Source organism: Apus apus, chromosome 2 (assembly GCF_020740795.1).
Source record: "Apus apus isolate bApuApu2 chromosome 2, bApuApu2.pri.cur, whole genome shotgun sequence".
NCBI lineage: Eukaryota > Metazoa > Chordata > Aves > Apodiformes > Apodidae > Apus > Apus apus.
This window is the reverse complement of record NC_067283.1, coordinates 128965480-128980366: the sequence shown is the minus strand read 5'-3', so window position 1 is coordinate 128980366 and position 14887 is coordinate 128965480. Positions and strand designations below refer to the sequence as shown.

The 14887-nt window shown below is 36.0% G+C and overlaps 1 protein-coding gene across 8 annotated transcripts in view; it reads right to left on the bottom strand.

Moving 5' to 3' along the window:
* The window catches only part of RALYL (RALY RNA binding protein like), a 404897-nt gene that overhangs the window by 51900 nt on the left and 338110 nt on the right, over window positions 1-14887 (bottom strand). For all 8 annotated transcript variants that reach the window (XM_051609901.1, XM_051609902.1, XM_051609894.1 and 5 more), the window contains one exon: window positions 9420-9452. In XM_051609901.1, coding sequence (XP_051465861.1) covers window positions 9420-9452 — 33 coding nt within the window. The remainder of the gene's footprint in view (window positions 1-9419; window positions 9453-14887) is intronic.

Genomic DNA, 14887 nt, shown 5'->3' with positions numbered 1-14887 from the left:
CATAGCAGTATAAACTGTCAGCTGTTGTTCATGTGTGACAGATCCACTCTGCTATTTCTACGTCATGTTTAAGGCACATCCTCCAACTTTTAATTTTACTTTAATATGTTATTGTGAAGAAATTATTTTTCTTGAACAAAACTGATCCTTACATGAATTCAGAACCAAAGCTGAAGACTTTACAAATAAAAGTAATTGAAACACGGTAGTTAAACTGTTAGCAATGAAAATCTTAGCATACTAGTGGCAAGACAGAATGTGAACTAATTCTTATTTATTTTTTGTGTACATGATCAGGAAAATTGTTACAACCCATGACACCTTGCATACTCCCATTGGAGTGTCTATGGCTGATGTTGACAAAGCTGCACTTTGGCCTGCAGAATGATAAGAATTTTAAGAATCCAGCCTGAACATGAGCTGAGAAGTCCCCAAACTCAATGGATAACAGCAGATTGCTTTTGAACTGTAGTTCATAGTTGGAACTAAGGCAAAAAACCTCAAATATAACCAAAACAACAATGAAAAAAATCAACAGCAGTTTGAGCTAAACAGAGGCTATTGAATATGACCCTAAATACCCTAAACACAGTTCTGCTTGTTTTCAAATTCAGGTGTGTAGAGGCATTATACTAATGTTCTGTAAATTAGGTCAGATCTCAGACTAAGCTAAATTTTAGAAAACAATCTTTGATAGTATTAATTTTAGTGGTTGAAAACTTCCCTGGTGTCTGGATATATCCTGATTTTGTTTTATTTCAAATGAGGGGTGCACAACTGCATGGTAATGCACAGCTGAATGATCCACTAAGGCAAGGCATGAGCTGTTTGCTAGTATCATAGAATCATAGGTGTTGGAAGGGACCTCTGAAAACCATCGAGTCCAATCCCCCTATTGCAGCAGGAACACCTCGGGCAGATCACACAGGAATGCGTCCAGGCAGGTCTTGAAAGTCTCCAGAGAAGGAGACTCCACAACCTGTCTGAGCAGCCTGTTCATTTCTCTGTCACCCTCACAGTAAGTAAGTTTTTCCTCATGTTGAGGTGGAACTTCCTGCGTTGTGACTTGGTGCTGTTTTCCCTCGTCCTATCACAAGGCACCACTGAAAAGAGATTGGCCCATTCTTGACATCCGCCCTTTAGATATTTATAGACATTAATAAGGTTCCCTCTTAGTCTTCTCAAGATGTGACATACACAAGGTTATTGACAGAGCAAGGTTAAAGACAATGCCTCCTAGCCTGAAGTGCAATATATTTGAAAAAACCTTTAACAAATATGAGAGAGTATTTGCTCTGTGTAAGCAGCTCATCTCTCTGATGAGCCTTTTTCTGCACTGCTTCTAACTGCCACTAACAAACTTCACACCCTGGGACATGACCTGATTTCACAGAGGGGAGGCAGAGGCTGGAAGTATCACTGTGGATGCCATGTCTCCAAAAGTTAATGTGGCTTCTCTGTCTATTCAAAGAGTTGGAAGGTACTTCTAGAAGGTATCCAGTCTAGCCTCCTGCCCATGGGTAGCTATATTCAGGGCGAGACCATGGCTTTAACTAGCCAAGACTTGGAAACCTCAGTAGATGGAAACTCAACAATCTCTCTGAAGGATATCTTCCAACACAGCACCTTAGTGAAATTACAAAAGTCTAAAATGGAATAGAATGAAGAAAATAATTATCTTTTTTTTCATCACCCTCATCCTTAGGGTTCTACATTCCCTCTCAACACAAAACCTAGAACAGGGACGAGAAAAGATGGTCCTATTTAAATTCAGAAGTGGTACTTACATATTGTGGTGAGAACACATGAATAGAAGTAAAGACATGCCTCTTTTTCTACATTTCATAAATTTACATTCCAGAGAAGAAATATCTATTAAATAAACATCTAGGTAAGAGTATCTTCTTTCTTCTGCTTCCCTAATTCTCTTAATCCTTACTCAGCCAAGCCAATTGTCTAGAATGGTTAACACTGCTTTACATGTGCCTTCTTTTTTGATGTGTTCTCTTTGCTTTTAAAAAACAGAGAGATAAGAGAAGGAAAAAAAAAAAAAAAGAAATTAAGATCTGTGGCAGTACTCTTGATGGGGCCTTTTATAAGAATATCAATATTAAAGCACACAGACATTGTAGAAAGCCAATGTATATAAAGAGTGGTGTGGAGCAATAACTTTTGAAAAACTATCATAGTTGGTCAATCTCCAAAGAAGAAACATCTTTATCAAGTAGCTGCAAGTTACATTGATTCAGAATGGTGTGAGGCAGACTGCCTTGTAAAAACCAGCATATCAGTACTGGCTGTTTATCTGTGGTTTGGTCTTTTAAGCATACATTTCTCTTTGCTGTCTCACCTTTCTCTTCGAGCACAGGTACAAGCAGTGTGTTAAGTAAATGGATCAATCTCAGACTACAGTTGCTAGTGAAAAAGATAAACTGATTTCAAAGGTGGAACCAGAGGAATCAACTATCACACGCTCTATGAATATTTCTACAAGCCCTAGAAATCCTAAGACCTTAAGAAGTCTCGATTGTTGCTATCATAGAAAGTAGCAAGAGCAATGCAGGCAGAAGAGCAATGGGCAAATACAGATTGCCTGATTTGAACAGCACTATAGGGAATTTGAAATTCAAAATGTCAACCTTCAAATTATTATTTCTTTCAATCAAAGGTAAGACACTGAACTAAAATTTGTAATGATCTGGATATCTGTGAAAATAAAGTATTTTTTATGACAATAAACCTAGAGAGCATGAAAAACTGTTCTGGTTTTCAGAAGTGGTGTGACTTGGTCTCATTTGTGAAGTTATCTCAAGTGCCTGTCAGTCTGCCACAGTAAGCTGTACATATTCACAGAAACCAATAGAAACTGGTGGGCCAAGACGCAATGTTGATTCCTCATAAATAGGTGGTATAAATACTGTGTTAAAACAAACATCTCCAAACACTGTTGTTGTCTATGACACCTGTACAAGTGACTACAGTTTGGGCAAAACCCAAAGAGTTTGAAGCAAATAGTGTTGTTTCACTGTGGCATTACATACCGAGTAAATATTGTCCTTCATACTTCTCTCCATTTTCCATTGTAAAAAAATACTTCCCTTTCTGCTTCTTTGTGTAGTCTTTCCTCTGGACTTCTTATTGTGTTCCTGCAACCCTGTTTATTTCCTGTCATTCCCCCCATCCCCCTGAATATTTCAGCCTCCTGACTTTCCTTCAGAAACAATTTTTCCTCCTCTAGAGAAAACCCTGTCTCTTACATAGGTTATACTACAGATATTCAGTACTGAGAAACTGTTTTCCATTAATCCAGAACACAAATTACTTGCATATGGATTGTTTTCCTAGAATTTCTGGATTACAAGAAATAACAAAGAGTAGATAAAAGGGAAAGGCAAATAGAATAACCAGAAGAGGAAAAAAGTGATCTCATGCTCTGTTGCCTTTCTCAATTACAAAGTACGTTATTTCTGGTGTTATTAAGGTCAGAGAGGGGGAAAATAATTTATTAAAGTGCATATTTGTTGAATTTGTTGCTAATAAAAGTTAATGGAATTAGGATTTTTTTTTTTTTTTGGCCCAACGTTTTAGTCTGTTTTCTATTCATAAAATATTTTTCTGTGTGTGTGAAAGTGAAAGTGCTTTGGAATGAAAGAGATCAGGAAAATGAAGTAACCATAAAGTAATTATTTAGACTGTAGATGAGTAAAAAAAGTACATAATCTGACATCTTTAAACAGTGAGTAATGACGCAAAACCACTGAAAAACACAGTAACAGCAATGGACCAATGTTATTATTGTGGTTTTGTAATCTCTGCAGAGATTTCAGGAAAAAAAAATGATACATTTATAAAACAGTGATACTTGCCTACTGTTTCAGAGCCTTATAAGGGAAAGCAGGCAATTATAGAAAGGTTAATCCTTGTGGGTTTTGGTAAATTGTTGAGAGAGAAGTCTTTCAGTAATACTGCTTGAAGTTAAACATAAAGATTCTCAGTGTTTTCCACATGAAGCTCCCCAGCTTTCCATATGTGCTGTTGTCCCCCAGACTCCTCCTGTTTCTCTGGCGACTACCCTGGCAGCTTCACCGTGCACAAAGCCCTTGCAGTCCCCTGACTTCAGCTTCTGGCTTCCTGGCTAAACCTCACACATAACTGAATAGTTAGTTGTTTTAGAGGGTATTTTCTGCAAATGCAGAAGACCCACTGCTGCCTATCTAAATCCCAGAGCCTGAGTGATTTTAAGCAGAAGGAATTATTGCCTGTCTCTAAAAATGTTTAAATAATTGTCAAGTGTGTTCAGTCCTCCCATGCTTTTAATGAAAACAGCTCCTGAATACCTGGCCTGAATGTGAATGAGAGCTACAAGATTACCTTCATGTCGGGAGTTTTAGTGGTTTCATATTAACAGTGCAAAATGCATCCAGTATCTCCTCTTTTTTAAGCTTTTCTCTGCTGAAGAAAAACAATTTTCTTAGTTACCTCTCTTCAGAAGCTGGATGGGAACAAAAGGAATAGTGTCTGCTCCTCCACTGGTGCTGATACTCAGGATGAGGGAAAATTATTATGGTATTTCATGTGCAGAAGATGACATGTGGCTAGATTCTAATTTGTGCCTTATAGCCTACTGTCTGTAAAAAAAACAAGCCAAAAAACTTACTGTGGATTGAAAGAACCTGAGTATTTTGGAAGTGGACTGAATATTTTCCTAAGAGAATCTGCAAGGACTAGTGTTTGGTTATTTTTTTTTTGTTGTTTTAAACTATCTCACTTCTTCTAAATGGGATCCCTCAAACTGGTGTTTGGGTAAAGGATTTCCTGCAGATCTTCTGCAATATTGCCTTATGGGAAAGAAAATGCCACTGAGCAAGAGGAAGAAATATGGGTGACAAATTACAGTTGTTGTTTCTCAGAACAAGTCTGCCAGAATAAAATTAATGTGTTTTACTTTTTGTATTTTGGAAGAACTTCCTCAAGCTGAGCCCACAAAAATTACTGCATCTTTTCACAGAAGTAAGTACTTTAGTACTTTTCTAGACGTAAGCACTTGTGATTTGAAAGGTACTGTGATTAAGCTGTGATTTCGAAAAATATGGCTTTTCAGTATTTTCTTTCTAGACTATATACTTTCTATAAACAGGTCCACAGTGAGAAAATTAGTAGTTCATACAAATCTGCAGTATTTTCACTGACAATATAAAAAAAAAAAAGCAGCAATTAGTGCCAAATTTTACTCTTATATCTCTCTCCTTTCTCCCATGACAGACAACTATTAATCATGTAATAAATGCATACAATGCATTCATTGAACTTATGTCTCTCTCTGGGCTTTCCATCTAAATTTATACTGTTTATAGCAAACACCCAATCTTGAAAAAAAAGAAAAAAAAAGAGTGGAAAAGTCAGCAGTTTGTATTGCATTTTCCTTTTACTTCTACACAAAAGAAAGAGAAATATATTGAAACTGAACTGACAACCACGTGTAGAAGTCATATGCATTTTCAAAGACCATTTCATTCAGGAGCTGTTGCTTTCTTATCCACAAGTAATCCCATTCTCTTCAGCTTGCAGTAGATAAATCTAAGTTCTTGCTAGCTTCAGAAAAAATCGGCTGTTTCTTACTCTACCCATCTCTTCTGAATTCAGCACTAGGGGCCATATTATTAAATGACATCAAGAAAGAAGACAAATATTTTTAAAAGTCTGACAAAATTATTAGTTGCTATGTTGGATTTCTACCACTACATGTGTTACAGTATAGACTGAATATGATTATAAAAGTAACATAAATTACCATTAGATGCAAACAAGAATTAATTATAAGTTTTTCTACTGTGTGAGACAGATCTTAAAAGATGCTGCAATGGCTGCGTTTTACAAAATCAGTTTTGAATTTTAGGGCTTGTACTGATGATAAGTTACAAATCTGCTGCAGTATTATCTGGAATTTATCAAGGGCTAAACTTTTACTTGCAGATCATTACCGTGCATCAGCTCCCATGAAACAGCTGGGTGAATAGTTAGTAACTGGATTATCAGTCTAATCATCTAGAGAGAATGATAACAGTTTTGTTGAGGGGAATAATTGTGCATCATTATTATTAAGAACAAAATGCCAAATATGAAGAACAAATGTGAATAATTAAAAGTTGTTGGTATTTTAATATTTATTTTAAAATATTGTACATCTTTTTTCACAAAGTGGGATGAACTTGATATGAGCTGGTTGTCCTTTTAGCAGTACCCAGTTTTTTTGTACCTCTTGGCCTGCCTGGGCTTTCTAGGTCTGAATCTTTCAAGTCTTCTGCGTGAAGTTAAATTGATGCACTGTCAGTTGTCTTCACTTTGGTGCAGTTTTACCAGGACTGTTGCCTCTGATGGTAGTCTTCCAGGCATCCTGGCTGTTTGCACGACTTCTTTTTTATTCTAATCCTACATTAACATGAAAACTACATAACATGAAGAGAAAAGAAACTCCACATAACTCTCTGTCTTGCTCAGGGTGAATATGGACACAAAACTCAGAAGTGTGGAAATAACACCTGTGGGGAGAAGCACGCTCTGCCCCGAGAGCCTAACTCTCAGTGTTCAGCACTGTTACAAGATGTTTCAGTGCTTCCCTAAGGATTTTATTTTCACCTCTAAGAGAAAGAAGACAACAAGTATCTAAAATTCAGCCTTGTATTCTAGCCCAAAATCACAACTTTGAATTCAGATATTCTTATCTGAATAGATCACATGTTTGAATTTTGGTCCTGATTTCTACTATTAGAGATTTGTATTAAAGAGATTACTGTTACTTCATTGCCAAACTGTGCCCCTTTATTACACAGGGAGTAAAGAAGCATGGATTTTTCTTCTTTGTTATGCTTTTTGCACAGAATGAAGGATAAATGGAGTATCTTTTACCGAGGGAGTACAGGAGCTGTTGTCTCCCTGCATTTGAGAGACAAACTACAACAGCAGGAGAAGGGCCCTGCTTCCCTCCGTAGCTGGCTGCTTTCTGAGAGAGAGGAAACAATTAACCTTTTTAAGAACTTCTTTTTGTTTGTGAGATCTCTCACAGGAATGCTGCAGTCCTGTGCAGTCCTGCAGAGCTCAACAAACTGTGGCAGTCTTGAGCTCCTAGGCTGCCCCACTTCATGTTCCCTTCCCCCACCAAAATAATTAACAATGGAAAAGCACCAAGAAGTCATTAACTTAGGCATGACAAAGTGAAAAAACATAATTAGCCCCTACAGATAGCATAATGAAAATGTGGATATAAAGCTTTGCCACAGAAAAGGGATGACTGAAAGGCTGGTACACAGGACCAAGTAATCTGTAGGCAGCCTAAGGTAATTTAGATTGGTGTTTTGACCAACTCTGGATGCGAGTGGCATTAAGGGCACCCATATGTTAATTTAATTGAGGCTGAGACAGCATTTCTTCTGCAAATATTTACTGTAGTTTAAAAGCCTGGTGGTTGCAGCTGTCAGTCTGGGTTAAAACCTTAGCTACAGGTCTTGGAACAAGAGCTGATTCTCTGAACAAATGAACCCCCCAATTACTGTGGGACTAGGAGAAGCATCTCTCTGACCTAGTATCAAGGAGGTGGGTGTTGGTGGATGTTTCCTCCACCCTTTCCTTTGGGGTGGAGGAAACAGTAGCAAAAGGCAAAAGTAGTACAGAGACTGGGATTATTTTTTTTTTATTTTCTGTCCTCATCACTACAAACTTGCAAAAAATATTTCAAGTACATTACAGACAAACTTCTGGGAAGTTCTGGGAAGAGACATCTATTTACTCAGATTAAATTTCCCAAGATTAATCCACTTTAGCAACAAAGTCACATGTAATGGCTATGTGGAGATAATGTGGATTTACACAGTCCCCACCAATCCACTCATCTGGAAACAAACCCAAACCCAAAACATAAACATAACACTTCCTTCTAACATTGCAAGCTTCAAAAATTGCATTAATTATTTTGTGGCAAATACAACTAATATAATTGTTATTGCTGTATTTTATTTCTTTCCTTGATTTTTATATTTCAAATCTGCTCCTTGGACACAATGGCATGCACCTTCTTTTTTCATCTTAAAGTTGATATTTTCAGGTAATCACTTCTTGATCACAGTGGAGGCCTCAAAAAATGACTCAATAAACAAGTTACAAACTGGTGTAACAGAAGGTAATAACAGAAGTGACTGAATTTGATAATGAAATCGGACATTTCAAAGCATTCAAACCAAGACAAGACCCCCAAGTGCCCCAATAATTTGACCAGAATGTAACTTATTTTAAAATAATTTTGAGTTGGCAGAAAGAAGAAATGGCAAACAATTAATTAAAAGCATACTCAAACTAACCGGGTTTACTTTATGCCTTGCTGAGTTTCAACTGAGACATAACTCAATCCTGTTTACACTGATTCGTTGAGTTTCTCTTTTCATAATTGACACACTTCATTTGTTAATTTGATCTTGAAGTAGTTTTCTGATCTCCAGTTAATACAACAATTTGGAAGTTACTGACAATTACATGGTAGAATTAGGTCTTAAATGGCTATTTTGCATGGGATCTTTTGTCTGTAGTTTATGCTCTTGCTAGCATGAAGCATGGGGTTGTGAGCAAAGAAAAATGTGAATGAAGAAACATAAAGAATACACAGTTCTAAGGAAAATAGGGAGTGAGAATGTTAGGAAATTTACAAAAGTTCTAAAGGAAGAAGCTAAGAAGAAAGCAGTGCATGAGAAGTAAACTTCAGACTCAGAAGTAAAATAGAGATATTTACCTTTTAACATATATAATAGTTTAATATCTTACGGAATAGTTTGTTTTTTTTCCAGAATGTCACATTTAAAAATAAGTTTTTAGAAAGATGATGTAATAATTCTAATATATAGACCATAACACTGTTTAAGTGACTATGAGACTAAGAAGACAACAGCTGTAATATGGAAATCAGTGTAGTCATCTATAATTAAGCTAAAAATGTGATATTTTTCTGGTTTATGAATTTGATTTTATTTCTGTCATTGTATCACAAAACTTTTATTTTAAAAGAAGCTATTGTTTATTTGTTCAGGGTTTAGACAAGCAGTATAGAATATTTGAACAGATTTCTGACTGCAAGATCAGTGAAAAAAAATATAACAAACCAGCTACATTTCAATGCAACATTTGACTCCTACATTTCTTTTGTTATAAATTTTCATTAGTCATTAGAGTTAGAACATACTTTTTAGTATTTTTTAAGAAGGGAGGTATCCATAGCTGCTGGCTTTGTTGACTAAGAACTACTTTTTCCAAGTTTAAGTATAGTAAATATCCATAATGTTGAAACAAGATGTTTATATTCATAATAATCTCATAAATTATATTTTATGTTAGTTAAATAAATAAATAGCCACGAAAATACACATTTTCCTACTTACCCAACAGACAGGAAAGGCTCCTTTGATTCAAGTCTGTCAAGTAAATAACAGAAGTTTTAAATATATGTATATATACTTATTAAAGACATTTGCATAATTAATTTAAAGTAGCTACTCTCAGTATCAAATTTACTTGATGACCAATAAACAGCTTTACAACTATAGAAGGGTCTGATCCATTGTGCTAGAAGATTAACTACAAAAAAAAGTCCCATTTACCTAACTGAACTACGGTTTAGAAAACAAATATTTACAACGCAGTGCATCTAGGCCCTTTAAATTTCACAGATTCAGATGTCTTGTGTAAGTACTTACCTGGAAAGGCTAGAGTGAACAAGTAATACTTTGTCCTTTTTCTATATTTTTTCTGTAAAATGTTGTGTTTTTTTTTTTTTTTCTTGATGGCCGTGATTTAGGGAAGATATTGAAGTTTTGGTTTAGTTGTTGTTTTTTTTTTTTTTAATCTTTTAAAATAATATTGAATACAGGTATAAGAACTTTGCTGATATAGAGGGCTTTCACACCCATTTTATTTGCTTTCCAAAATCCTCTAGTCATATGACATGGTCATTTCTTTGTCTTGAGAACTTCTGGCATGTCTGCCACAATCATCCTTGTGCTGAAGCCGAATGGCACTGGTTTGGTAAACCTAGCACAATGTCCAGTTCTAAGATCAGTTGTTACAAGTGTTCTCCAACTCTCTGTGAGAAGCTGCACCACTTGCATAGTGTCAGGATCCTCTTCTACTAGTAGTTTCCACTCAACCAGGGTAGATTTAAAAATCCTCATCTGTGTTACTGTACTGTATTTCTGCTACAGTACTTGCAACTGGCTGCCCTTAATTTTGTAGTGTGTCCTGGCTGCAACATATTTGTTAATATCAGTTGCTTAAGATCATTAGCATGTGACTTTAGGTTCCTTTAAGAACATACTTAAAGCAAATTTGCAACTCACTTATTTTGAGAGCTTACATAAAATGCAAATGATACAAAAGTTCTCTATTGTACTAATTTTCACCTAGCATACCGTATTAGAAAGAACAGCAAATAAAACCCCCAGGTACTTAATGTCTCTTTAGGAAAAGTGTTTCTAACAAAAAGTAAAGCATGTCATATCTGGACCTGAACATTTCACTTGTGATGACCTCTCCCATCTGAAACCATTCCAGTCCCACAACAAAATGCCTGAAATAGAGCTGTAAACAGGGGTAACTGTAAAGACAAGTACTGTAAATGATTTGTGTTTTAAGAACAAACATTTCCTGAAAGTCTTCATTGTAGAAAAAACAAGTACATTTGCATATATTATTCATCTAGCAAAGGTTTTGTCCAAAAACTGGAAAAGCAGTTTAGTTATTGCTGTCTGTCTGGAAGGTTATCTACAGTGGGTGAACTTGTTGCTGTGCTTTTGAAAGGATTATATTATCTTTAATTGAAAAATACTGCATGTCTTCTTTTTTGCAAAGCATTTACTACTTCTTTTCCAGAATCCTGAGTGGAAATAACTTAGGAGCCTGTCTTAATTTACAATGTCATATTGTAGGGTACTTTAAACCTATTTTTCTGCTGTTAGATTTCCAGCAAGGGTAAGGACAACTTGCGTAAAGCTTAAGTAACTTTTCTGTGATACTCATGGCTATACCTGACCTTTTGATTTCTTTCTGGGATTGTTATCCACACAGAAGTAAAGAATAGAAGAGGGGATCACTGTTGGACTTTCCTGGACAGCACAGTGGAAGCCCAAAGCTGGGTGTCACCACACTTTGAGGGATGCTTATCCAGGGCAGTCTCAGTGCTGCCACAAATGCTTTCCCCCCTGCCCCGACTGCCATGGTGCACACCAAAACTCTCTTAGCTCCAAGAAAATGCTTAGCTTGGCATCCTCTGTGCTTAGGCAATACTGCCAGAGAGCAATGAAGTGATGGGGCCGTTCATGTGTGGGGTCACATCCTTCTCCTGCAGGCTCTGTGCAGCCACCATGGATCACACCATTACAGGAAAAGATCTGCACCATGTTTGAATCTTATTTTTGCTGTATGATGAAAAGCCCAACTTGTGTTAATGTTTTGTCTCCTGTTTTTCTTATTAATTAAATGAACCAGACTTGAGAAGTACCCAGTGTATGGCTTAAGAGATTAACTATAAGCCAAATGAGCAAATAATGAAAACCTCAGATCATATTTACATACTTCATAATGCAGAAATTTTGTAATGAAGAGAGGCCTGGCACTATCCTAATGGAGGATATTCTGGAGTATTTTACTTGCAAACGAACAGTGTGTGATAGAATGCCCTGTGGACAAAATACTACAATTAAAAATCTATTTGAAATCCATTCTCAAAATGGAATTCAATTTTATTTAAATAGCACTGCCCTAGGTTTGACCCCTCTCCAGTATACTGTACTAAATGGTTTTAGATAATTTGCTGCATTAGTTTAAACTAGTTCAAGTGTTTCTCATAGTAAAGAAATACAATTATCTGTTGGCCTTTTATTTAATTTGGTATTTTAGTATAAGGTAAATTAATATAAAGGTTTTAAAACTGCAGCACCATATAAAATAACAACCTGTATGATTTTTACTGGTGACATTTATCAATATGTATTATAGATTTTTTACCTTTCTTTTCTAGCATGCAGTACATCAAATTCTCCAGTTTTGAGTAAGCTTTACATACTCAAATATCATATATCAAAAAGAGTAATCTGGATAAGCTGTGAAAAAGACTATCATTCACCTTCAAGAAAAATGTTAAGACAGAAATTTTATTTCTTGAAAAAATGTATTGAGTATGCAAGAAATACTAGGTTGAATAGGAAAGGGAATAATGTTTTAATTATGTAGGAATGGTAATGAAGCTGGAGTGATCAGTACTTTTCTTTCTGAAATGGTTTTCCACCAGAAAATTTCACTTGGTCAAAACGTCAAGGGCACATTGAAAACAAAAAAACATCACTGAAAACCAACTGAATAATCTGTTCAGAATTATCTCTAAAATTTGACAGTTGAAGAACTGAATAAAGGGTAGCTTTTAACAGAGGGAGGAAGGGCTTTAAAAGAGACTGTCTCTTCCCTATGCTAATTTTCACACCAGTAAGAGCAACAGCAGTTGGTTTTCATATACCAGCAAATATGTACTTTGTAATGAGTACGCTACTGTTACAATACATGGGATGGAATGGTTTTGGGGTTGTGGTAGGAAAGGGAGGCATGGAGAAGAACAGGAAAGGAAGTAGTTTCCAGTAATCCTCATTAGTGGGTGGCCTATAAAAACTTCCAGTAATTTGAAGTTTGTATAATAATAAAATATTTTCAGAGAGCTGGAACTAAAAAGTGGTATCATTTCCACCTAATAGAGTTTCAGGAGATGATTGTAGTTTGTACCTGACTTTGCTGTATTTTCCGCTGTAAATCCATAAGTCACAAAGACAACAAGAGCTGTGACATGGATACTCATAGCTGAGGTAAATATTGGTGTGTCTGAGAAAATCTAGATTGTGGCTTGAAAAGAAATTAATTCAGACTCTAGATATGAACACCTTCTTAGATAGTTAAGGACTACAGCTTCTTCCTACACCCCCAAGAGAAATCTCATGAAGCCAAATGCTGTGATAAGGTAGTCAAACTGAATTTAATTTGTACACCACAACTCTATGATGTTTCCAGTGACGAAGAAATGAATGCTCAGATTCAAAGTGAGATTCTTGCAAGAATAACAAATAAGAACTCATATTCATTAGCATAAGGACACTCCTAACTCTGATCCCCATTCTAAACTGAGAACACGCTCACTTTTGTTTATTTGTTCAAGTAAGTAAAGGGAAAAAGCTCTGGAGAATGAAAATAACTTCATGCCACTGCTGTCAATTTTTTAGTTGCTTTTTCCTGTCATATACTAACAGTTGCTAAATTTTGTAAAGATCTATACTCCCCCCCAAAAAATCCCTGACCAAACAAAGAGAATTTTGACAAAAAATATAGTTGTGTACTTAGCTATCTACATTAAGGTCCTCTTTCTGATAACTTTAATCATCCTTTGCATGAAGCTGATGTCATCTGACCCTCTTCTGCTCTAAATCAGAGTAAGAACATTCCGGTCAATATGTATGGGTCTAAAAATGTCTGCAAAGGGTTCATCAGGATGGGCTGAGCAAAACAGTGTTGACTGATCTAATGCACACAATCAATACTACTTTACTGCATGGTTATTTGTAGTCACAAAGAGATGAAGGTTAATGCAGGCATTGCCTTTGAGGATCCCAAGAGTGAAGGCTTAATCTCCTTTTCCCTCAATGACACTACTAACACTTAAAAGTAGTTACAGAAGGTTGCTCTGACAACGTATGATTCATGTTTGTCATGCTGTTTCCTAGAACAGTCTCACTCTTGCAAGACTGAAAAATGCAATATACATTTTTATGTCAAAAGATACTATAAATTGCTTATTTCTGAGGGATTGTAATAAATTCACACACACTTATGAATACATTTTTTACTTTTCAGTGAAACAGCCAATGCTTTTGCCAGAAGTTCTGGGTATACTAGCATTATGATCTACCAAAAAGGCATGCAATTTTTTAACCTATTCTTTAAGAAATAAAATTACATTTGACATTATGCAGCAACAACAGTATCTAAGTATCAGGCCTGGCAGGCTGGATAATAAATTTCAGGCCGTGTACTTTGTGACTAACAGAATTCAGTAAGAAATAAACTTGTGGAGTAATAATTCACTGCATATTAATATCTTGTTATTGTCCCTCTTTGTTGCTTACAATATAGCCTGTGCTATTTGTAATTTTACTTAACATTTTCCCTCAAGCTAAGGATATGTTAAATTTCTAAGTATATACTAAATCTCTTCTGTAAAATTTATAACAACTTACAGCCTCTCATTTATACAGCTTTCCTTATTTATTCACAGAATACTAAATCTATGATACAGCATTATATTTCTATTGCTGTTTGCAAGCCACCTAAACTGTGCCCTTGCAGTACATTAGCAGCTCCCAGACTGAAATACAGCTTTCTGTACAACTAGAGGTATTACATTGGTGAGAACCAATGCCTAATTATGAGCCCACAGAGTGGTGCTCTGAAGCAGAGCCTTCCCTTGCATCTCTGAATACTGCTGCATTTAAAGGGTTTACTAAATTCCTGAAAATGAAGAATCCAGCTGTTCATTTGCCATATTAAGATGGGCCCTTCTCTGTTCTGCGTCACGAACCCTATGTTCTTACTCTTAAGACCTCTATAAAGTTAAAAAGACAGTTACAAAACAACAGTGGCTGCAAAACTGGGTACTGTTTTTATGATAGCTGCTTCACAAAAACTCTAATGTGGAAAAATGATCATGGCATCTGTTTCTGACTTTTTAAAATAAGTTGCAAGTACTATTCTTTTTCCTTTGAAGACAACAGATGCACAGCCCTACAGATGCTCCTCTACAGAGGGCATCACCTTTGTA